Raw genomic sequence first — 21,788 nt, forward strand, 5'->3', positions numbered from 1 at the left:
TTCCAGGCTGTTCAGCCTGTACTTGTTGACTAGTCGTTCCCATAAGCCACACCACAGCAGTGTGCTCCATATATATAGTTGACACTGCCTCAACGTCAACACTACAAAGGTAAACGAAATCTCCTGGTGCGTACACCGGGGCGGCTTCTGAAACAGCCCGATTTTACGCTCGCCTGTCTGCCGCCTTTTTGAGTTCTTTGTGTAGTTAGTTCAGGTGCATGGCAGTGCAGTGCTTGCTTGTTGCTGCGATGTTGGCCGCAACCACGCTCTGGTCAACAGGCTGCAGGGTCACCTGCGCCCTCCCTTATGACTGTCTCAGGCGTGAACCGCCTTTCCAGGCGGCGGGCAAAGAAGCCTTTGGCTTTGATATGTCCCGGTGAGCTCCTTTAAGTGTTCAGGTATTCCTCTCCTTGCTCTCTATGCTTGTGGCTGTTGGACCTCATTGCTTCTGCGCATATTCCCACCTCGTCGAATCATGAGTACCGCGGGGAAGCAAGTTGTACAGTATGGTCTCACAGAACTATACGCCGCCGAGGAACCTTTGGTGGACATCGTGTTCGTACATGGTTTGAATGGTCATCCTCGCGATACCTGGTCTACCTCCAAACCCGAAGTCTTCTGGCCGGCCGACCTCCTTCCTGCTGCCCTGCGAGATCAAAGACCTCGAATCCTGACATACGGCTATGATGCGACTGTTGCTGCCTTCACAGATGGAGTGTCAAAAGACAAGATACATGATCATGCAGAACACCTGGCCAGTCGGCTGGTTGCCAACAGAGCTGTAAGTGTTGGACAAATTCTGCTGCGTGCAACATTGTCAGCCATCGAGAGCCGTCGGCCAGAGTGTTGGAATGCTCCCCAGTTGCTGACAGCTAAAACAGTTAAAGAAGGCACAGGAAAGGCCGATCATATTCGTCTGTCATTCACTTGGAGGCCTCGTTGTCAAGAGATGTTTGATATACTGTCAGAGCGTCCGCCACCACCAACACACAGAGAGATTGCGGTCCATCTATGTCTCAACTTATGGTATCCTCTTTCTGGGCACACCTCATAATGGTTCGAATCTGGCCAAATGGGGCTCGCTGTTACAGAAAATCTGTGCCGTTGCTTTCCCTAAAAAGTTCCTCGACTCTTCGCCGCAGTTGGTGCATGCATTGCAGGCAAACAACGAAACCCTGCAAAACATCAACCGCCTGTTCATAGAGGTTATCGGTCGCTTCCATGTCTCTTTCTTCTACGAGTCAAAACCCACGGACCTCAAAGGTACTAGGGAATTTGTGGTCGAGGAGGATTCAGCCGCCCCACTAATACAAGGTGTGGAGCGTATGGGGATTGAGAAGGATCATAGGTGATACCGGCATGTCCCCTGACTGAAGGTCAATTCTAATGGTTCTGCTAGCCATATGTGCAAGTTCGAAGACGAATCAAGCCCGGGTTACGACGTTGTGGCCGCAACAATACAGAGGTAGGAGTCTCCCGAATTTTCATGGGAAAATTGATTGACTGTTTGCAGATATGCCAGCGATGCACCAGCGCTCATCGAATCCCGATGGGTTGAAGAGAAACAGATTGCGGATTTACAACGGCAGGCTGCTGCTCGTGAGCTGCTTGGAGGTAAGCGATCGTCTGAATCGGTCAAACGAATCTCGTTAACCATATTCCAGACAGTATCTTTCAGATGAGTGCAGGAGCCTCGGGGGCTGTGACACCAACCGGGGTGTCTCAAGGAGATACTAAATCTATCTCGATAAGTACGATCTATGCCCAGCAACACTCTTTTGTCCCCAGAGGCAAGGTTTAGCAGGCCTGGGTGTATTCCATGGGTTTCTCATTGAGCCAATTTGGACCGGGAAATGTTGAGTACTTTGCAGCTAACATATTATCGTACAGACGAATCGACGGGATCCATCCGGGTGACTGAGCAACCTCTGTCGAGTTCTTCTGGTCTCCTGCTTGTTGCCCCTGTGGGGTTCAGGCCCAATTCCGTCTTTTATGGATTCGAAACGGAGTTTGAACAGCTAGGACAGAAGCTCAGAAATGATAAGAGACGGGCCCTTGGGACCTGTGCAGCCCTATTGTGGGGCCCGCCTGGCTGCGGAAAGACTCAAATTGCTCGGGAGTATCTATGGCGACATCGTAACGACTACCCAGCAGGTAGCTTCTGGGTCGATTGCAAGACACGAGAATCGAGATCCAAGAGCTTCTGGGAGATCGGTCAAGCCGTGGCAATACTTGGAGTCGATCAACCTCGCGATCCCGCCTGGGACGAATCATCCAAATTTGTTGATGCCGTCAGGAGATGGTTCGAGTCTCGAGAAGGGTGGCTTATTGTGTTCGATGGAGTGGCCGCTGATGACGACGATGAGATCCAGGCATTTGTCCCATTTATTCCTGACCGCTCGGGTAACAACATCATTTATACCTCTGTCGATCAGACTTTGGCGAAGCGACAGAGGCTCCTCAACCCAGCCGGGATCAAAGTCTCTCCTCTGTCCCAAAAGGAAGCATGTGACCTTTTATTTAAGAGCCTTGGAATCAAGGAACCCAGTGCATTGCAGGCGAGAAAGGCCGCTGAGGTGGTTAATCACTACGAATGCCTTCCACTCGCGATACATGCGGCTGCCCATGCTCTGGTCGCCCGAGGAGTCTCCTTGGAGAAGTTCAAACCGGGCACATCTGTCCATCGGCTGGCGGAGCCATTTCTCGAGATTCTGTCGGCTCTACGTGATCATGCCCATCCCGAAGCGGTCAATCTTGTGACCCTGTTGAGCTTCTTCGCTCACACCGTTCCAGTGGCTCTGATCAGGTTTGGACAACACGCATTGTTGGAAGCTGGCATGGAGACGAGATCCGTAGAGCGCGTGGGAAGCATGAAAAAGGAGATGGACAACACCATTGCAGTCCTCAGACGATATGGGTTGGTCGAACGAACATTGCTGGAATACGCTGTACCGTCACCGAACCGTTCACACTCTCCCGAAGAGAACAGAAGCCAACGAAGTGTCACTGCGAGCAGCATTGAACGGCCCACTACGGAACTGGAACAACATCCCACAGATGACTTCAACGCCATGCTGGAATCTCATATAACCAACCAGTCCGAACAATCCTCGATGGAATCAGTTACCTATAGTATCGATATCCTCCGAATTCATAGCGTCGTTCAAGAAGTTGTTCGGGACGAACTGAAGCTCCGTTGTTCAGACCAGCCTGAGCATTATTGGTGGTGGCTCACCGTTGCCACAAACTTGCTGTGCCAGTCATACGCCGTTGCAGATGCGAAGATCAAGAATTCCAAAGGTCGTGGACTTGTCCGTGATTATCGAGACTACGAGACACAAGCGACGCGGATCTGGTCCCATTTCCCCAAATCAGCTTCAGATGCACCACCATTTCTTCGCAAGGCCCGGCATATGCTCCATGAGACAATCCGGTCTATCCGGAAGGAAATCCAGAATGAATCGCCGTCACAGTCCTTCGACAGTCTTAAACACCGGGTGCAAGCATCAATATTCGAGCGAGCATCCAGCACGTCTTCTGACAGCCCTGATGGCGAGAGTGGGATGACGAGGACATCGACGTGGACATTAGAACAAATGGACAGTCATACCGAGTCCCCAACCCAGATTCACCGCGTCATGGAATTCGACGATAGTGCTTCCGAAGGTAGCTGGACGGAGCGGTGGTCAGATGCAGGAGGAGGCAGTTCAGGAGCTCTCAATGCTAGTGGCTACCATTCAAGACGGCCTAGTGATGCTGCCACACAAGAGGCTGCGACAACAGAAGCTAGTTTCATCCAACCTCGACGCTCTTCCATCTTGCAGGCCATCTTCCAAGGACGTTCGATGCCGTCCACAAAACATAAAGACCTTGGCGAATGGAAGCCTATGCCTGCACCCCCAACTCTTTCTCATGGCCAGGCACAAGTTCGATCACGCACCTCGTCGTTCACAAGCGGCAGTGATGAGTTCGCGTCGAGACCGAGGTCTACAGGTTCCGAAGCATCAGCGTCTCTGGCAGCCGTTCATCGAGCTAGTCCTCCGCCAGCAAGAGGAGGGAGGATAAAAACTCCAAGTCGGCCACAGTCCATGGATAGGACCAGCCCGGATGGCGAACGGCAACCACTGGCTCTCAGGTCGCCCAACCAGAGGATGTCCCCGTTGGCGACCGAATTTGAGCCTGGCGTGATTCTTCCAGCCTTTGAAACCACAGAAACACCGAGAAAACATACTCGACACGTCTCATCGTCGCCTCGTCTTGTTCAGGCCGCATTGAACAATCAGACCGCAAGGACGATGGCAACGGCCCTACCCATCGAGGAGAACATCTCCATCACTCGGCGGATAAGTGTGGCTGATCCATCCGTGTTGGCACAATCGCTGCCAGTTTCACCTCATGCAATTGTGGAAGAACGGCTTCAGCCCTCGAGAATTATCCCCCTGGGTTATACGTCACAACCAATGTCCCGCGACACTTCCAGAGAATCCAATGCTTCACTGGCCACTGCGCCGCCAGCTGTTCCCGGGTCGGCATCACTGAGCACATCGCCGCAGATCCGCGAGCCTTATCTGTATAGCAGACCCGGTCCTGCTTCTATTGATTTGGTGGCAGCAAATGCGTGGGAGCAAGGGATCCGGGTCGAAGACGCTGAGGAACCGGCTAACTCGTCGTTGGAGTTCGACGGCGAAGACGGTTTCGGACCGCCGCAACCCCGGTTCCGGTCCGGAGACAATACAATTTGAAAACATGTCGGAGGTTGAGATCGAGCAGGCCGGCAATCATACACCGGCGGACCCAAATCGTGACACAATGTTCGAGAAATGAGAGACAGGACGAATTTGACGAAACATCAATGGAGACCAGATCACACAGTGGGCAAAGAAACTCTCCGGACACTGCACACAGTAGCAAGTTACTCAAGTGTCCGGAGAGTTTCTTCGCCCGCGTGAGATTGTACAGGATACTTTGCTATCGAGGTAGTCATTGAGAGAAGAGAACTCTGCTTTACACGGCTTTTCTATTCAACTCTCTTCTTGTTCTCTTGTAAACACTGATACTTGCGAGTGTGAACTGTGTTTGTCAGACTCTCAGGAGCTGGTCGCATCTGCCAGCAAGCGTACCTCGATTCGCAGCACCACCGCACTGCAGGGCAGTAGATGCCATGAGCGTAGACCAAGACCTCTTTACCATACCTACAGTACTAATATAATATCTAGGTAATTTTTCTAGGTGTCTTTTGACCCGGTCGGTCTTGACTGGGTATGTACTATGTACCTACATGTAGGTATGTAGATGTCCAACCCGGTGTTGGAAAGCCCAACTTCTCGTCACTACGACAAGATCGTAGCTGGTAATTAATATCTTCCGAGTAGTACCCGCCAAGGTACCTCCGGTGCAGAGGTACCCAAATACCCATGTTTGTATATATGTACTGCCACCCATATATACAGCAAGGTGAAGGTGAGGTCAGGCATTATTCCAGACCTGGTACCCATGGCAAAGCAAAGCGAACAGAACAAGAGACAAGAAAAAGGACATCGAGCAAAGCGAAGCGAAGCCCTTTTTCCGCTCGCTGTACAAAGCTGATATTGGGTTGTGCGTAATAACTGGAACTCTCAAAGTGATTTTGAATGACTGGCTATAAATACTGTATAGATAGACGTAGACATAAAAACCGAGGACATAAAAAGATGGGGGGGAAGCAAAACCGCCATACCGTCCATCAGAAATGCCGCTGAAAAGGCAGAGACAACATGAACAAACTGGTTGACGCACTGCACGCCATTCATCATCAATTTCAGGAACCAAAACCAAGCTCCATGCATGCACTTATATATACCCTTGGTATCCGATCCATTCTCGAAACAAAAAGAACGACAGAGAACAAATAAGGGGTCGTCTTCTTCATCTAGGTCGAAACCCATTCGGCGCCTCTTTTCAAAAACTTGTCGACCAACAGCGCCAGATCGGCCATGACGAATCGGAGCACGTAGAATGCAAAGAACTCTGCGGCGTTCTTGACGCCCAGCTCCAGCCCGACCTGGGTCTTGCTGCTACACTTCAACCCGGGATCTTCCACCTGCCGAGCAATGCCGTCCAGGACTTGAGCCGCATCAAACAGACGAGCTAGGCTGGACATGTAAGTGGCGTGGATCGGTGGCACATTGGTCAACTGTGTTGGTGTCGGAGGCGGGGGGAGTTTCCGATTCAAGTGACTCCGCGAGGAATGGACGGACGACGACGAAGTCATGGGTAATGATGGCATGGTCAGTCCAGCCGCGGAGCCGTCCTTTTGCGTACCTCCGTGAGTGCCAATCGCAGGCGCACTGGACCTAGACCGGAGCTTCCTCCAACTCGAAGCCAGGGATTTCGCTGCGGTGTTGTTTGTTTTGCCCGATCCTTGATCTTGTTCCTCCGGCGTAGATTTGAAGATGTTTGATGAACCAGAGAACCCTACGTCGTTGCCCAGCTTCTTCTGCAGGTTCGCCCGAACCTGGTCTAGCACGATTTCGAAGAATTGTAGTTCTTCAAGCATCGCGTCCGCATCAAATGTGTCGACTTTTGCCAACTTCAACAAGGCAGCCGTCAGCAGATCACACTGTGCGACCTTGTCGTCGATGGCTTTGAGTTTAACGTTCCTTACGCGCCATGTGTCGCGAGGAATGAATAATCTGGACGTGACATAGCCACCTCGGGGGTGGGCCAATGTCTGATACAGACATCGCATCAACCAGAAAGGACGGAGTAAGAATGATTCGGGGCAAGGCTCAAGAGGCAGAGGAGGTGCCAATGTGGGGGCACTCGGAGTTCCGGGACTCTCAGAAACCTCAAGTGCCCCGGTGTGATCATCGAAGAGGTACATCCCTCCTGACTGCTGAAGATGCGGCCCAAATGTTGCCGAGGGTAGGGGCACTCCAACTTTCTTCAGTTCGCTGCTGAACCCAGCGCTGCTTGGGGTGGCAGGAGATACGCCATTGACCTCAGTTGTGGCGACCGACAAGTTCCTCACCCTTAGGCTAGACGATGACAGGTTCTTCCTCACTTCAGGTTGCGGCGGTATCATCAATTTTTGAGCCTTGCCTGGTGAGGGCGGCATCACCACAGAATCGTCGATACTGCCCTGGGAGCCGCCCTGAGTCAGGGCAGGAGTCACGGGAGACTCACTCTGCATAGATTCGGTTGAAGCCATGGACCCCAGGTGTGCGAGCGGCTGCGCGTCGCCTACCAGTGATGTGGCCGGACGGTCCAAAGGCGCCGTTCGGGGGACACGGTTGTCAGCTGGAGCGGGCAGTCCTGCTGTGTTGGATGCAGATCCCGTGGGTTTGATGGGAAAACTGGAAGAGTTTCGCCTCACGAAGGTCTCAACTCTGAGTTGCTTGCCACTTTGGCCCGACAACCGTCTCTCCCGAAGACCCATTCCCGCATACTTTTCAACCCCGGTACCGCTGGTGATGGATTGTGGTGAAAGAGACGATGTAGGAGGTGACGGGAGAGGGCCTCGGGGAGGTGAGGCGAAGACTGGGTCCTTTGCGGGTGGTGTTGGCCGCGGAGATTCTTCGAGTGAAGGCTCATGAGACTCCGCGAGAGTACTCAGCATGGTGGCATTGGTAGCGGTAGTAGACGGAATGGAGCTTGAGCGTGTCTGGCCTGAAAATGTGCTCGAGCCCGATTGTCGAGGTATGCCGGATCTGTATTTAGTGTCTACGGCGAAATCGTCAGACAAGTACCCCTTCGTCATTGCTTCCAGCAGCCGTTCTTCCTCCTCAGAAGAATCGCCGTCGTCATATTCTCGAGTGAATTCATTGTCGGATTGTAACAACGATTGTTCCCCGTCAAAATGCGATATTGAAACCGCTCCACTGGCATCTTCGTTGAAATCCTGGCCGTTCCTGTCGGGCTTGGGCGTGGGCTCTTCGGTCAAGCTGTCATCATACGCTGCGTCAACAGCAGCGTTCAGGACGGCATCGAACTCTGCCCCGATCTCGTCAACCAGATTAAGGCTGTCAGGAATGCCAAAGTCAACAGACGATAAGCGAGACGACCGGGATGACGTTTCTCCCTCCTCTAGTGTATCCAGCCACGATGTAGATTCCGTGCTGTGCTCGCGCGCGTGGAGTGTACCAATGTTGGGATCATCAGCTCTCATGGTGTCTCTTTCGGAAGAGGGAGATGGTGCTCGTCTAGGCGAGAGCGGCCGAGGCATGTATTGCGCCTCCATAGGGACACCTAGACTCGGTATCTGTAACCTCCTGCGGCTGGAAGGATCGCTCAAGTATGAATCCCCGCCGAATATTTCAGGCAACAAAGACTCCTGCCTCGGAGGTATATGGACTGTCTCCAGAACACCTGCTGTATCTGGTTCAGTCCCGTCACTGGTGAAGAAGACGTGATTTGCATCGTCGAAAGGAGGATCCTCGGGCAGAGCCTTCTCCATCAAAACCGAAAAACTGTCGTCAAGATCATGAAGCTCTGCTATCCTGTTCGAATAGGTGCTTCTAATGGCGGACAGCTTCTTTCTATCATCCAAATCGGAACTTCGTACCAGAACCTGTTGCAGAAGATCACATGCTTCAGCATAGGCCTCTATGGCCCCAGCGATGTTTTGAGCATTATCCAGAAGAACCGCGGTGTTTGCTTTGCCTAATGCTTTGGACAGCATGGTCTTTTGGGTGGGACTCCTATGACTTCGTCCTCTGTTTGAAATGCTGGGCGCTGTGGTTGGCTCAGCCATGTCGTAGCCTTCCTCATCCGGGGGCGGTCGGCCGGTCGTGTTTGGCTGGAGGGTCTGAGTTGTATACTGAGACGAGCTCTCAACCGCTTGATCCGTAGGCTCGGAATTCGTCCCCATGTAATGTATCGACATTGCCACAGATTCCCCGTTCTTCCCGACCTTGCGGCCCTGCCATGTTTCTCCAAGCATGTCACCCGCGCTAGGATTGAACATCGAGGTCGGTGTGAGAGGTGAAACGCCAATAGGGCTGACTTCTCGAGAGCCATTGTTGCTCTCAACTTGAAGGAGTCCTGGGGCCTGGTTCGGTCTCCCGACTGGACTCCGACTCGCAGGGCGAGGGTTCGTGGAGGAGGGCGGTCCTCCTCGGTCGGATTCTGCTGAAGACATGGGAGGGGCCAAACTCAGCCGCCGAGAAGACACATTCGCCCGGACACGGACAGCGTCAGTCTCGATGGCTGAAACACTAGAAGATGTCGAATGCGACCAGCGATTGATGTTGAGACTGGAGCCTTGCAGTCGGGACTCCAGAGAATTCTCCGGGCGGCTCCTAGATCGGCTCCGATCGTAGCGTTGATGCTCAGAAGTCGAGAGTGTGTCACTCGCAATCTTTGACATTCTTCTCACATAGCCATTGCCGGGCGCAGACTTCGCTGAACTGGAAGCAGCCAGTTGGACGGTCTTCACCGAAGAAGATGTTGAGTTGGATCTTGAGAACCTCTGGTTGCGGGTAGCAGTCGCAGTGGTTGGGCTCATCCTCTTGTCGAGGTGCACAGTGCCGCAGACTGGTTAGATACTAGTTTGATGCTGGTCAACCTGAAGTACATCGATGTCAGAAGTGGGTAGAGGGGGTTCGACCAATATACACCGGCCTTGATGGCTACACAGCAGATGCAGAACGCGATGTACAAAGTTCAACGGCCTGCGGTCTTGCCGCGAATTGACAGCGCCGTGCCGTACCTGCAGATGACTCTCGTCGCGGCGCTCTGAGGATGACGAACCAAGGATCCTTGAATGGATGCTGGCCTGGTTGAGATCGTAACGTGAAGTGACGCTCTGTGCAAGGGTGGGGACAGCCCCGTGGAATTCCCGAGCGGTGTATCCTCTTCGCAAGAGAGGACTTCTCGCGCTGGAGTGCGCCCGAATGTCAACGTAAAGTTACTGCAATTGTGTGTGTGATTCCCTGCGCGTATAGCCTGTCTAGAGTTCCGTATATCTTATGACGCCGAATATAGCATCAGACCAGGACATGGTACTGATTAACCGGCCATCATAGTGGCCTCGGGCTGCAATCACAGAATCTTTCAAGTGCACAGCACCGACGTGGCTGTTCGCTGATGCTGCGAAGATGCAGCAGCTGAAGGGACGGTGGTCTTGGTATACTGGCGGTTCGAGGAAGAGCGGCGGGTGTAGGGTTCTCTCGGGGGGTTGTATGGTTTCGAGTATATGCGATAGGCTTGTCGGCGACGTGATGAAAGCGTGCAGACGTAGGCCAGAATCCAGTCTTTAGTCCGGAGATCTCTTTTGCGCGCCTGCGCAGTCCCTTCGAGGGGTATAGAGCGGGCTCGGTTCTAAGACCAGAGCCTGAAGAATAGCAGATTCTTAGAATGTCAAATTCGCGGATCGCAGGAGCGCTTCGCAAGGAGGCGCGATGGGAGCGCCCGGCACTGCGCTCTGGGTGAAACGTAGGGGACGTTGCAAGAGCTTCGCAAGGCGAGATGCGGTCCGGTATGTTTCTGGGATCCTCGAGGGAACAGTCGCAACGTAAGCGAGGGTATAGAGTGGGAATGGTGTTTCTGCTGCTGGTTATCGTCGTCGTCCTCGCGTAAGGGGAGGAATGGGCGATTGTGGTGTCGGTCGATGATGGCTGGCCTGCCTGCCCTTGAGTCGAGGGATAGTACTGTAGTCTTGGAGTACCACACAACCACTACACACCAAGTCGCCTCTAACTGCTGAAGCGACCGACTTTTGGAACGGGTTACAAGTCGCCGGCGTAGTAGTTCGTCGCAGCAGTGGTACTACTGCCATGTATCCATCCCTGAGCAGACCTGACCTGACCAGACGAGACCAGACGGGGCCCAGCGCAGGCAAAGCGAGGCCAATCCAACACCAACCCACATCAAGTTGGCGGCGGGCGCAGGCACATTTTCGTGACACGCACCAAACTGCTTTGGTGCGTCCACAACAAGCCACAGCGACCTCGACGCAGCCCCTGAATTCAAGTCTCCATTTCTGCCTCATGTAAAAGATCCCCCTTCCACGGACTGGCCCGAGTGTTTCTCCCGTCGCTTGCATCACGCCCACAGCACTGCAGTTCGTGCAGGGGGATACTTGGGCCAGCCAGCGTCCAGCCCGCGTCGCAGCCAAGTCCCATCCCCCATCTCTCTTTTGCGAATCGTCACCACGACCATGTTCGTCAACCCACCAGGTGCTACCTACATGTACAGTACTCAAGAGCACCGTCCTTCTTCTTAGCGACCCGAAACACTCGGCCATCTGTAACCCTACCGCTATGACGTTCAGTACCAGCGCAGTCGGTCGTCCTTGTCCTTGTGCTCCTTGCTCCATGTATTTCCCCGGCCGGAGTCCTCCTTGCACGGAGCCTGAGGGGCATAGATTCCCACTGCCACCGTCGCCGAAAGCGTGCACGCCCTCTTTGCTAATAATGTATACTATGGTTTCCCATGACACCCTAGAAAGACCAAGCATAACCTCTTCCATTCTAGAAGATGAGTACGAGACATACTACCATAGGTGAGTAAGCTGAGCCACACCATCTGTGTCGTGTGCTCTCCCAATCAAGAGAAGGGTGGTGGTGCAGATGTTATATGAGCAAGATCATCACCCGAAGATTTGTCCTGAGCGTGAAAATGCGACACTCCCTCGGGAGGGCTCTGAAGTCTGGGCAGCCTCCCTATCTGGTTTGCACAATACACCTTATCCTCCTTGCTGGTGCTACGACTGTGGCGATATTTTGCCCGGTTGCCGTCCTGATCCGTGATACACTATGCAGATGTCTCCATCGGAGGGAGATGTGCCAGACGTCCTACTTCTTGACCTGCGCCAACAGGCCAAGGGATTTTATCTCAAGACAGCAGAACACGATCACCATCAGCTCGTGATGAACATGCTCGTGATTCGTTCAGTTCATCCTTGCAGCATACTTATGATCTGTTCAAGCAAGATCTAGGGAATATCAAAATGAACGGATTCCCCCGTCACAGGGTTCGAGAATGTACCGTCAAGGTTACTGGATACCGGACTGCGAAATGTTTGCCTTCTCAGACGACAACGAGAATTTACATCCGTGCGGACTCTGATGTCGAAGAGCCCGGAGCCACAGCTTGCAGCAAAGCCCACCGCTGTATTCAATAAAATGAACGATGTCGACAGTACGACTGAACGTGCTTCTTGTACCAGCCCAGGTTAACAAGGATCACAAAAGCCGAAGAGATGCCGAGAGGACTACCGTTCCTGCGTAAAGCCTATCAGCGACTTCTCTCATTTGGGAAATGAACCACACAGGTGCTTGTCGGACGAAGCCTCTTGATGCCTGGGTGCCTAAACTGCCCGGACGATCACCACTTGTGAGCTCCCCGTGGTATCGGCGTCTTAAACTGACAGTCATGTGACCAGTGTCTTTTCAGTGCGATATGGTATCTTGCGATGCCTCTTTCTCTTCCCAGCGGCGCTCGATGTGATTATGGAACCTGAAGAGGGGGTCAAGGTCAAGAACTTCAAATAAGGTCCCAGGCGCAGGCCTGTTAACATACGAGATGTGGGTCACCATACCGGTCCTGAGCAAGCCGTCCAGTCGCAGCGCTCTGGGGGCCTGATCGTCAAAGTTCAGGTCCTCCTCGCTGTTTACGAGGTCAGCAATCCCTCCGACTACAAGAGCGCGTAAAGCATCATTACCTGCAAGTACTCTCCCCTCCCTCCTTGTTCCTACACTATGCAACATAACTGAGCATATTTTTCATTCCTTCCACTGCTGCTGCGCGTTCTTCCGAGAAGGTACCGCTCCCCATGCTGTTGAAACTCCTTCAACTCCTGCTTTGGACCCAAGGCGTGCTCGCGTGGTCCCGGAGCCCGCGAGGTCCGCCTGACTATGTGCTTGTGGCCACGGCGAAGAACATCACGATCAACTGCGAGACTAGATATTCGGTTGTGTTCAATGGCACCACGCCAGGCCCTGCGTTGTATATGAAGGAGAACCACACCACTTGGGTTAGAGTGTACAACAAGATCCCAGACCAGAACCTCACCGCAGTAGGTCCTCACACGGGTTGTCTTCAGCTCTGCTCTGTGTGAATGGCTAATGTATTGACCTTCGGTAGCACTGGCATGGCTTGAGTCAGCGAACATCGCCCTTTTCAGATGGGACACCTGCAGTCTCACAATGGCCCATTGCTCCGGGCGAATTCTTCGATCACGCGATTACTCCCGAGATTGGTGATGCCGGGACGTACTTCTACCACTCTCATGTGGGGTTTCAGGCCAGCACTGCCCAGGGGGTGATTGTGGTCCAAGACTTGGAAGCCATCCCATATGAGTATGATCAGGACGTGCCGTTGCTCATCCAAGACTATTTCGACAAAAATGATAGCACGATCCAGCAGGGCCTTGTCGCCAACCCCTTCAGGTGGTCGGGTGAACCATATTCGATCCAGATCAACGGTTTCAGCGGTAACTCATCATTCAGCAACGCAAGTGACGCATCATGCACCCCATTTGTCCTCAACGTGACAACAGATACAACATACAGACTACGTTTTATCAGCAACACAGCCCTTTCCTTGGTCACCTTAGGTGTTGAAGACCACGATAACCTGACCATTATCGAGGCAGATGGCCAATATACGATGCCCTGGACGACTGATCATGTCCAGCTTGGGAGCGGTCAACGTTTCAGCGTCCTGCTCAAAACAAAGAGCCGGCCTGAACTGCAGAAATCTAATCAGACCAGCTATTGGATTCGCTACGAGAACCGGGACAGACCTACTAATGTTTCCGGTTATGCGTTGCTACAGTATAACATTTCCGGATCAGATCGACCGGACCAACTGCCTGCGAGTCCTCCCTTGACGCTGCCTCGCGACGTGATAAATTGGGCGGAATACGCTCTCGAAGCATTGCGGCCAGCCGAAGTGTTTCCTAGACTGTCTGAGGTGACTCGCACCATCTATATCACCATGCGGCAAGTGATTCGAGTGGGGTCCTACACTAATGGCACAATCAATGGCACGCTGCAATGGGAACAAGACAATCTTATCTGGCAAACCGAACAGCGAGAAAGCAACAACAGCTTACCGTACCTTGTCCAAGTATATCTGACTAGCCAAACGCCGAATTACTCTGCTGCTCTGGAGAATGGAGGATGGGATCCTTACAGCAACGCATTCCCAGCTCTGCCCGGCGAGGTGCTCGATATCGTCTGGCTCAGTAACTCTGGGCCAACCGGCGGATGGGATTTTCATCCCCTCCACGCTCATGGAAAGCATTACTTCGATCTGGGCAGTGGGTATGTATTGTCCTCTGCAATTTATTCCCTGTTCCAGAGTGCAGCGAAGGAACGAGTGGAGCGATCTGAAGTGAAGTGTACACGACGAGCTGATTGACATTGTCTAGGAATGGAACCTACAGTGCCACCACAAACGAGGCGAAATTCCAGCACTATACTCCTGCCCGTCGCGATACGACGATACTGTACCGGTATGCGGTCTCCGGTCAGCCTGAACAGACAGCCGGTTGGCGGGCGTGGCGGATTCGAGTGACTGAGGATGACGTTGGGGCGTGGATGATGCACTGTCATGTCTTGCAGCATATGACTATGGGTATGACGATCCTTTCTCGCTTTTGCCTAGAAAAACTGCAGTCTGCGTTCGACTGACATGTGTTTTGGACCATCTAGGAATGCAAACGGTTTGGGTCTTTGGGAATGCAAGCTCGATACTCGCCAAGTTCCCATCTCCACCGTATGTGGATGGGTACTTGGAATTTGGCGGCGATGCATACGGTAATGACACTTACGATCCGCTTGTAGATTGGCTGTCTGCCAGCTCTGAGAAATAGGAGAGTGCGAGACTTTCTGGATGCGTACGGTCCTGAGAGAAGCGTTAATACAGGAGGCTATGGTAATGGTCCGTCCTCACAGCTGGAGGTCACTTTACCCCAAGCTAGACATACTAATTAGATGAAGAAGAGCATGCAGCACATAATGGTAACAAGTGCAAAGAGCCAGCTTTCAGCATCGGAATCTATCAACATGTTCTCCGTCGGAACTTTTACCGCGTCCACAGATACCAAACCTGTTGCTGTGGCATGCAGTGGACGACGGAGCAGTTCTCAGCCTCGTCGCGTGATGGCTTGTTTTATCAGGAACTTGAAAGTGCAACGTCCCCAGACTTTGTCCTCAATTTTCGGTTTTTATTCTACAATGCGCACGGCACACTCTCCTCCTCATTTTCAGTTCCAGAAATACTCTGACGACTGTTATCATCGAGCCAAGTCCTCGAATCCACTGGCTCCTTTTCTCAAGCCATATAAAACCAAGCAACAACAGCGTCTCCCCGAGCGTTGTTACCAACCTCGACGGGTGCCTGGTGGCGTAACGACGTGCCTTACTTGTGTGGCGATGCAGCCATCCATGTGCATGACAATTACCGTTGATGGAGATAAGTATCACCGTTCTGGAAGCTCTCCTCAAGTAGTGCAGAGATCATGGGTGCAACACCACTCCCATATACTCGAACATGAACCGACAAAGACGCAAGATGCGAAGATCTGCCGCGCCATTGTTCGAATGTTCGGTGGTGCAGCACTCTCTGATACGGTGCGGGTATGACTGACACTCACATATGTCCATCATCGCATTACCAAAGCAGGTACAATCCAACCTACCGCTGGCTCACTGACGGCTACACCGCCTTCACTCGTGGAATGTAGCTTATCATGTCTGTATGGCTGGAAATGGGCCTTACCAGTCGTCAAATTGCCTAGCAGACCTATTCTACCTGGACCTCACCGCCGGCCACAAAGCTACACAGGAAAACAAGCTACGACGGTGGTTTCGCATGTCAGGACCACACCACTAGAGATTCCGCATTGTATAGGTGTCAATGCTTCGCCGAGAGGTATATCTTGCGAGGTAAGATTTAAAATCAGTCAAAGTCTCTCACAATTTCAGTTTCTCTTTCGCCCAAGCACTTCACCGCCCTCGTCCACTTGGACTACATTCTCAGATCATACCGTCATCTACCCCTCGATATTCTCGGACTTCTTCATCGGCAGTCTACAAGATGTGATCCCCGTGGATGATTTGGCCGTGTCCCGCAGAGATGGTGTGAGACGGGAATGTCCCCAGTGCTCTGGAAACTACATCTTCATTACGGGGTTGAGCCATACGGATTCTGTATCATGTCGATGGCCGAAAGGCTCGTTGCATCGCGCCGTGGCTACCCGCCAGCGTCCAGATGCAGTCCCGCATACTGGAGGCAGTTTCAACACGTACAGAAACAGTTGGCGGGGAAAATGGAGTTTGTCATTCTTCCTTCAGCATGGTACGATCTGTAGGATTGATGGATCTACACATTCCCACCATGTCTCGCCAACACCACCAAAATTTGGACTCGGTACCAAATCATTTGCCCTTTCCCAACTGACGTGAACTGTGACAGCCAATTAAGGCCTGTGGTCCCTCACCACCGTCCTAGAAATGGGCTGCTTTTCCCCTGCTCTGCCTGGAAGGGTCAATTCCAGCTTTCCACTACCCACTAACGGCCACGAGGAGACCAAGGGCCCAAGGAAACGGGAACTGGGTAAGTTTTGAAGCATAAAAGCTGCTTCAACTCATGTCTGTGTTATTACTCGACCCAATATCCTGGTTCTGCTCGACCGCGCCAGGCTTGAGAGACTGGAGCAAAGCGAGTCAAAGAATCCTGTCCTTCCTGGAACCGTCCGAAGGATTGCCAAAGCCCGGGCTTATCTTCGCTACCATTATCACGACCGTCGCAACATTCAACGTTAGCTACATCTTCCTCCGCCGAAGGCCTCCCATGATGCTGCTGTCTTCTTTCATCGGCGTCGCCTCAACAGCCATGCTCTTTCTCCCGCCAGCTTTCGCAGTGGACAAGACCGTGGATCCGCAGTTGGTGGCCAAGCTCAAGACCATGGCAACGATGAAAGACCGTCTGGACTTGCTTTCGGACAATCAACTTCTGTACAATTTCACGGCCAACCCAATGTACTCGTGGAAACCGGGAAGTGTTGCCAATGCCAACGCGGCTACGTGGCCGGTTCTATCCACCGTTCGGATGACGGTGGCCCAGCTGAATCTGGGGCCTTGCGCCATGTTAGCACCTCACATCCACCGCGCCACTAATCTCGTGGTTGCTGTGAGCGGGACAACCAACACGTACATGGTCCAAGAGAACGGGGCGCGGCTGGTAGAGCAAGTGCTCACACCGGGAATGATGACCATATTTCCACGAGCGAGTGTCCACTCAATGTATAATACAGGTAAGTCTTGATCCGTTTTCTCCCCGATCATATTTCCTTTCCCTCTCTTTCTATCTTGTAAGCTGACACAATACTGTCATTTCTAACAGGCTGCGATAACAACCAGCTATACTCATTCCTTGATGACAACGATCCGGGCACAGTGAACCTGGCTCAATCATTCTTCATGATGCCCCAGGAGATTGGGATGCAAGTTATGCCCTTCATCAACTTGACCAACGGAAGCTGGAATTCTACCGCGCAATCCATCCCCGCCATTGGCACCGGAAGCCAGGACGGCTTTGACGCGTGTCGAAGAAAATGCGGCCTCACTGGCGGCAATCAATACTAGTGCTGGAATAGTATGAGATAACGGCGCACGCATGCAATTGGAGTTGGGGGAGGGAGCAGAGGGTACCTTCTTTTTTGCTTCTCGAGAGGTGATGGTGTATGTTTTTCCCTTGCCATTTGCTGTCACTCTATCTACCATAGCATTCCATTCTCTATTTGTTTTCCACAACGGGCGCCACGGGGAAGGAACGGGTTATTGTGGCCATCGTCTAGGGTATCTTTTGGCCCTTGTCCTTGTCATCAGCTGGCTCACGGAGCTGTTTCGGGTTGTTTTTCTTCTTGCATTTCTCATTTCATTTCGGGCTTTGATTCCATTTGTTTCTTACCAGTATAGCTAGGCTCGGTAACCATATAGTCTAAATCAAAGCATGAAAAAAAAAATCCGAAATGGCATTTATTCCTATCTTTCGAGACGCCTCCCTAGCCCTTGCCCTTGCAAACCCCTGTTTCGGGGCTTCGTAGCATGTACACTCTCGTCTGATCTGACGAAATGCACTGAAAGGATATAAATTTCCGTTTGTACGTCGGGGCTTGCCATTGCAGAAAACCGACGCATAAGTTGCACGGGCATTCATTAAATTAGTAAGACAGCTCTCGAGAGTGCGGCCTTTGTTCCCAGAGCCTTTTTTGGGGGTTTGTTTGTAGTATCTTGATTTAAGCAGACTGGGGGAATTAAATTCTAGTTCTATCTTTGCATCTGACTCTCGCTAAAGTGAACGTCGGGCTTGCTTTGCTCCCTTCTTTTTGTCCTTCGAAGTCACTGCCCGCTCCTCAAGTCTGCAAGACTGTTCTCGGGAGTGCGGTCTTTATTCCCGGGGCCTTTTTTTTGGCAGGGTGGTTGTAGTATATTGATCCAATAGACCACGGGGGTTAAGCATATAGTTCTATGATTTGCATCTAGCTCTTCAGAAGGAAGGCTGGGTCCTTTCTTTCTGGTTCAATGAGCGCTCCTCAAGTCTGCAAGACTGCTCTCCGGCGTGCGATCTTTATTCGGGGTATTGAGCGCGCTCGGCGTGGCAGGACGACTCTTATCTGGGATGGCATGGAGACTGACATTTTCGCGAAAGGCGACATACTCGCTATCAGCGTAGCCAAGGACCTTTGCAATGTCGGAGCTCCGGAGGCCCTTGATGCGAGAGATTTCGGCGGAAGAGTAATTGACGACGGCGCGGCCGATTTCTTCGCCACGCGAGACGAGCTGCAGAACTGGTCCGCCTGCTCCTCCTTCGGCCGATGAGCCGGAGTCGACGGTGGCAGACTGTAGACTGCCGAGGGGCTGCTTGTCGACGACGACGAGGCGCACGGCTTCCTGTTGGGCAAATGACCCTTCCACGCCGACAACTCCAACAGGAAGCAGGCCGGCTTTGTTGGCCAGTGCGTTGCTGGCGCCGCGGTCGATGTAGACTGTGCCATGGGGTGCGAGGCCGTGTAGGATCCAGAAGGCGCGGTTGCCTATGGGAGTGCTGGAGGGGACGAAGCGGGTGTGTAAAGGAGGAAGAGACTCAGACTGCGTAGTAGTAGTAGGACTACTGTTGGTTGGGGGATGCAAATGTCGAATCACAGCGGCAATGTTGCCCGGTTTTGAAGACTTTGTAATGATAGTAGACGTCCCCGCGGCAGTGGCCAGGCGCGCCGCCACAATCTTGGTCGCCATGCCGCCTGTGCCCAGTGCCGACCCGGCAGACGACACGTCGGCCTGTAGGGCGTCGATGTCGTCGACGACCAAGATGGGCTTCGCGTCAGGGAACTTGCGCGGGTTCTTGTCGTATAGACAGTCCACATCAGTCATTAGGAACAAATAGTCTGCGTGTACCATGGCCGCCGCGATCGCTGATAGGGTGTCGTTGTCGCCGAATTTGATTTCCGAGACTGCTAGTGTGTCATTTTCGTTTACGATTGGAATCACGCCTAGCGAGAGGACTTCAGCCAATGTGTTCTGTGCGTTTAGGTACTGGGAGCGGTCGGCGATGTCGTTGCGTGTGATTAGGATTTGTGCCACGGGCTGGTTCATGTGGGCGAACAGGGAGTCCCAGATTGACATTAGGCGAGATTGTCCGATTGCTGCGAGGGCCTGAAGGTTGGTTCGAGGTCAGCGAAAAGGAACAACAAACAAAAGAAAAGCTCAAACTCGTAGGGATGAATGCTTTGCGCCTCATCACCGATCCAACCCGATCCCACAAGGCTGAAAGGTCTTAAACATGGAAAGAAAGAGGGGAAGTAAAGGGGAAAGCGGAAGAAGATTTTGGTATGACTTACCTGGATCTGTGCGAGGTGTTTCGGCCGCTTGGGGATATTCATTCTCTGCAAGCCGACGCCCACGGCCCCCGACGAGACAATGACTACCCGGTGGCCATCGCGGCGTAGTTTAATGGCCGTCTCGACAATCAGCGAGAGAATTGACAGAATCGGTTCATGCGTCGTCTCGTCCACGATCGAGGATGTCCCTGCACCGCCACGACAATCACATTGGTAAGTTGACTTCTCCCGCCTTGATTCATTTTTTCCCTATCATTAAAGGGTATGGACTCCAATTTGCAGCCATTGAAATTCTTGTACTTACCTATCTTGATGACAATCGTCAAGTGCTTGCCTGGCTTCATGTTGTGCGGTTGATCCATGTATACCGCCGTGTGTCTCCCTGGAGACTTGCTACCATTTTGAAGGGAATTCAGACCTGGAAAGCCAACGAGTCTCTCTGGCTCGGCACAGTAGAATCGACACGCCCTTAAATCACAATGATCATGTCAATGAGTAACAACTACTGCTACTAGTATTAGCAATAGGGCGTGGGGTTCAACTTTGATATCTCCAAAAGTCGGTCTACTTTTTTCCGACCTTACGATCCCGGGGACGGTCACGTGTCGGGAGTTCGCAGCCGATGGCATCACGTGGACTGCAGCTGCCCCGAGATTCCCTACAACTTGGGTATCTACTAATGAGCAGCTTTCCTTCTCCCAGGTCCCTTGCTACCAGGGAACACCATGTGGTCTGCGACTGGAAGCATTGGAACAGGATTATCACGGTGTGACGTTACCGAAGATCCGTTTGTCATATCGCAGGGCATGCCGGATCAAGGCTGCTTTCTCGTACTTTGGGACCTTGATAAAGGCCTATCAGCAATGTCGTAGGAAGAGGCACCCTCATGTCAATGAGCTGGCTGAGGTAAAAGATCGTGAACAGAGGATCGACAACTGAAGGCACGGAGAAGAAAAACGGCATCAATTCAAAGCCATCATTTCAAGGCGGTATTTCCAGCAACACTATGCACAGGATATCTCACACACGCCAGCCATCGCGCGATACTGGTATTCAAATTTACTTGCCGCCAAACCAGCTGCTAATTCCACTCTTTGCCTTTGCTGCTTTTTCTTCCACTGTCCTGTCAAACTTGTCCACGGCGCTGTTGAACTCTTTCTTCGTCTCCTGGCCCAGCTCTTTGGCTCGGGCTTCCGCCTCGGCGAGTTTAGCTTTAGCTTCTGCTTCGGCCTGCTGAGCCTTGGACTTGGCATCGGCAGACTGTGGCATTGATTAGTATCAACACGCCGCGCTTTACGCGCAAGAGAGATGTCTCTTACCGCTTTGTCAACTTTTTGCCCGGCTTGCGAGGCCCAAGCTTCAGCCGTCTTCTCGGCCTCCTTTTGCCGTCCTGGAAGTTCCTTTCTGATCTCGGCAGAGAGCTTGGCGGCATCGGCTGTATTGTAATCAGCACTCGTCCAGAACGCACCCGCTACGGTTATACACACCTTCGAATTGCTTCTCAGCCGTCTTAGGGCTACCTCCCGCCTTGTACAGGTAGTAGCCAGCTCCGCCGGCGATGGCTAGCCCGGCAACTTGAAGTCCTCGTCTCGACGACATGATGGATGTTTTCTTCTTGAAGTGGTTGAGAAACGGCGGTTGTCTGGAGCTGAATTGCTCAATGTTTGCAGAAATGGGGGCTTTGGTCGATGATCAGAGAGGTTGTAGGAGAGTTCTGCAAGTAGGAAATCCCGGTAGAGGATTTAAATTAGGCGCAGTAATCAGAGCTGTAGAAGCGAGAATGCTGTTTAGTGGTATGACGGATGGCCAGTTACAGAGGTGCCGGTGGTAGTTGTAGTGGTAGAGAGACGAGGGACCGGGGCATTGCAGTGACATCATCGGTGCTTGCACCAAGGTCATCATAGAACTATGACCTAGCGCGTACCAGTAATTGGCACGTATTGTACCTGCCTAGCTC

The 21,788-nt window shown here is 52.5% G+C and overlaps 6 protein-coding genes across 6 annotated transcripts; 3 read left to right on the forward strand and 3 right to left on the reverse strand.

Annotated features, from left to right (window-relative positions):
- Positions 1-475: 475 nt before the first annotated feature.
- HMPREF1120_03704 (uncharacterized protein) lies at positions 476-4,742 on the forward strand (the record flags this gene model as incomplete). The annotated part of the gene is made up of 6 exons (XM_009157785.1): positions 476-781; positions 882-1,348; positions 1,400-1,465; positions 1,514-1,614; positions 1,665-1,751; positions 1,891-4,742. The coding sequence occupies 6 exons, from the start codon at positions 476-478 to the stop codon at positions 4,740-4,742; spliced, it is 3,879 nt and encodes a 1,292-aa protein (XP_009156033.1).
- A 445-nt stretch (positions 4,743-5,187) lies between these two features.
- Positions 5,188-10,945, reverse strand: HMPREF1120_03705 (uncharacterized protein). Its single transcript, XM_009157786.1, has one exon. It carries the CDS (start codon positions 9,482-9,484, stop codon positions 5,909-5,911), a length of 3,576 nt encoding a protein of 1,191 aa, XP_009156034.1. The 5' UTR covers positions 9,485-10,945; the 3' UTR covers positions 5,188-5,908.
- A 1,809-nt stretch (positions 10,946-12,754) lies between these two features.
- On the forward strand, positions 12,755-14,800 carry HMPREF1120_03706 (L-ascorbate oxidase; the record flags this gene model as incomplete). Its single annotated transcript, XM_009157787.1, has 4 exons — positions 12,755-12,997; positions 13,066-14,249; positions 14,357-14,562; positions 14,640-14,800. The coding sequence occupies 4 exons, from the start codon at positions 12,755-12,757 to the stop codon at positions 14,798-14,800; spliced, it is 1,794 nt and encodes a 597-aa protein (XP_009156035.1).
- A 1,778-nt stretch (positions 14,801-16,578) lies between these two features.
- On the forward strand, positions 16,579-17,576 carry HMPREF1120_03707 (uncharacterized protein; the record flags this gene model as incomplete). Its single annotated transcript, XM_009157788.1, has 2 exons — positions 16,579-17,245; positions 17,335-17,576. 2 exons carry the CDS (start codon positions 16,579-16,581, stop codon positions 17,574-17,576), a joined length of 909 nt encoding a protein of 302 aa, XP_009156036.1.
- Positions 17,577-18,512: 936 nt separating this feature from the next.
- On the reverse strand, positions 18,513-20,193 carry HMPREF1120_03708 (glutamate 5-kinase; the record flags this gene model as incomplete). Its single annotated transcript, XM_009157789.1, has 3 exons — positions 18,513-19,646; positions 19,832-20,019; positions 20,136-20,193. 3 exons carry the CDS (start codon positions 20,191-20,193, stop codon positions 18,513-18,515), a joined length of 1,380 nt encoding a protein of 459 aa, XP_009156037.1.
- Positions 20,194-20,890: 697 nt separating this feature from the next.
- Positions 20,891-21,430, reverse strand: HMPREF1120_03709 (uncharacterized protein; the record flags this gene model as incomplete). The annotated part of the gene is made up of 3 exons (XM_009157790.1): positions 20,891-21,091; positions 21,151-21,266; positions 21,319-21,430. The coding sequence occupies 3 exons, from the start codon at positions 21,428-21,430 to the stop codon at positions 20,891-20,893; spliced, it is 429 nt and encodes a 142-aa protein (XP_009156038.1).
- Between the last annotated feature and the right edge of the window lie 358 nt (positions 21,431-21,788).

The sequence above is a fragment of the Exophiala dermatitidis genome (assembly GCF_000230625.1).
Source record: "Exophiala dermatitidis NIH/UT8656 unplaced genomic scaffold supercont1.3, whole genome shotgun sequence".
Taxonomy (NCBI): Eukaryota; Fungi; Ascomycota; class Eurotiomycetes; order Chaetothyriales; family Herpotrichiellaceae; genus Exophiala; species Exophiala dermatitidis.

Excerpts from the sequence above, each read along its gene's own strand:
- HMPREF1120_03705 (XM_009157786.1), bottom strand. The coding sequence starts at position 9,484 with ATGAGCCCAACCACTGCGACTGCTACCCGCAACCAGAGGTTCTCAAGA.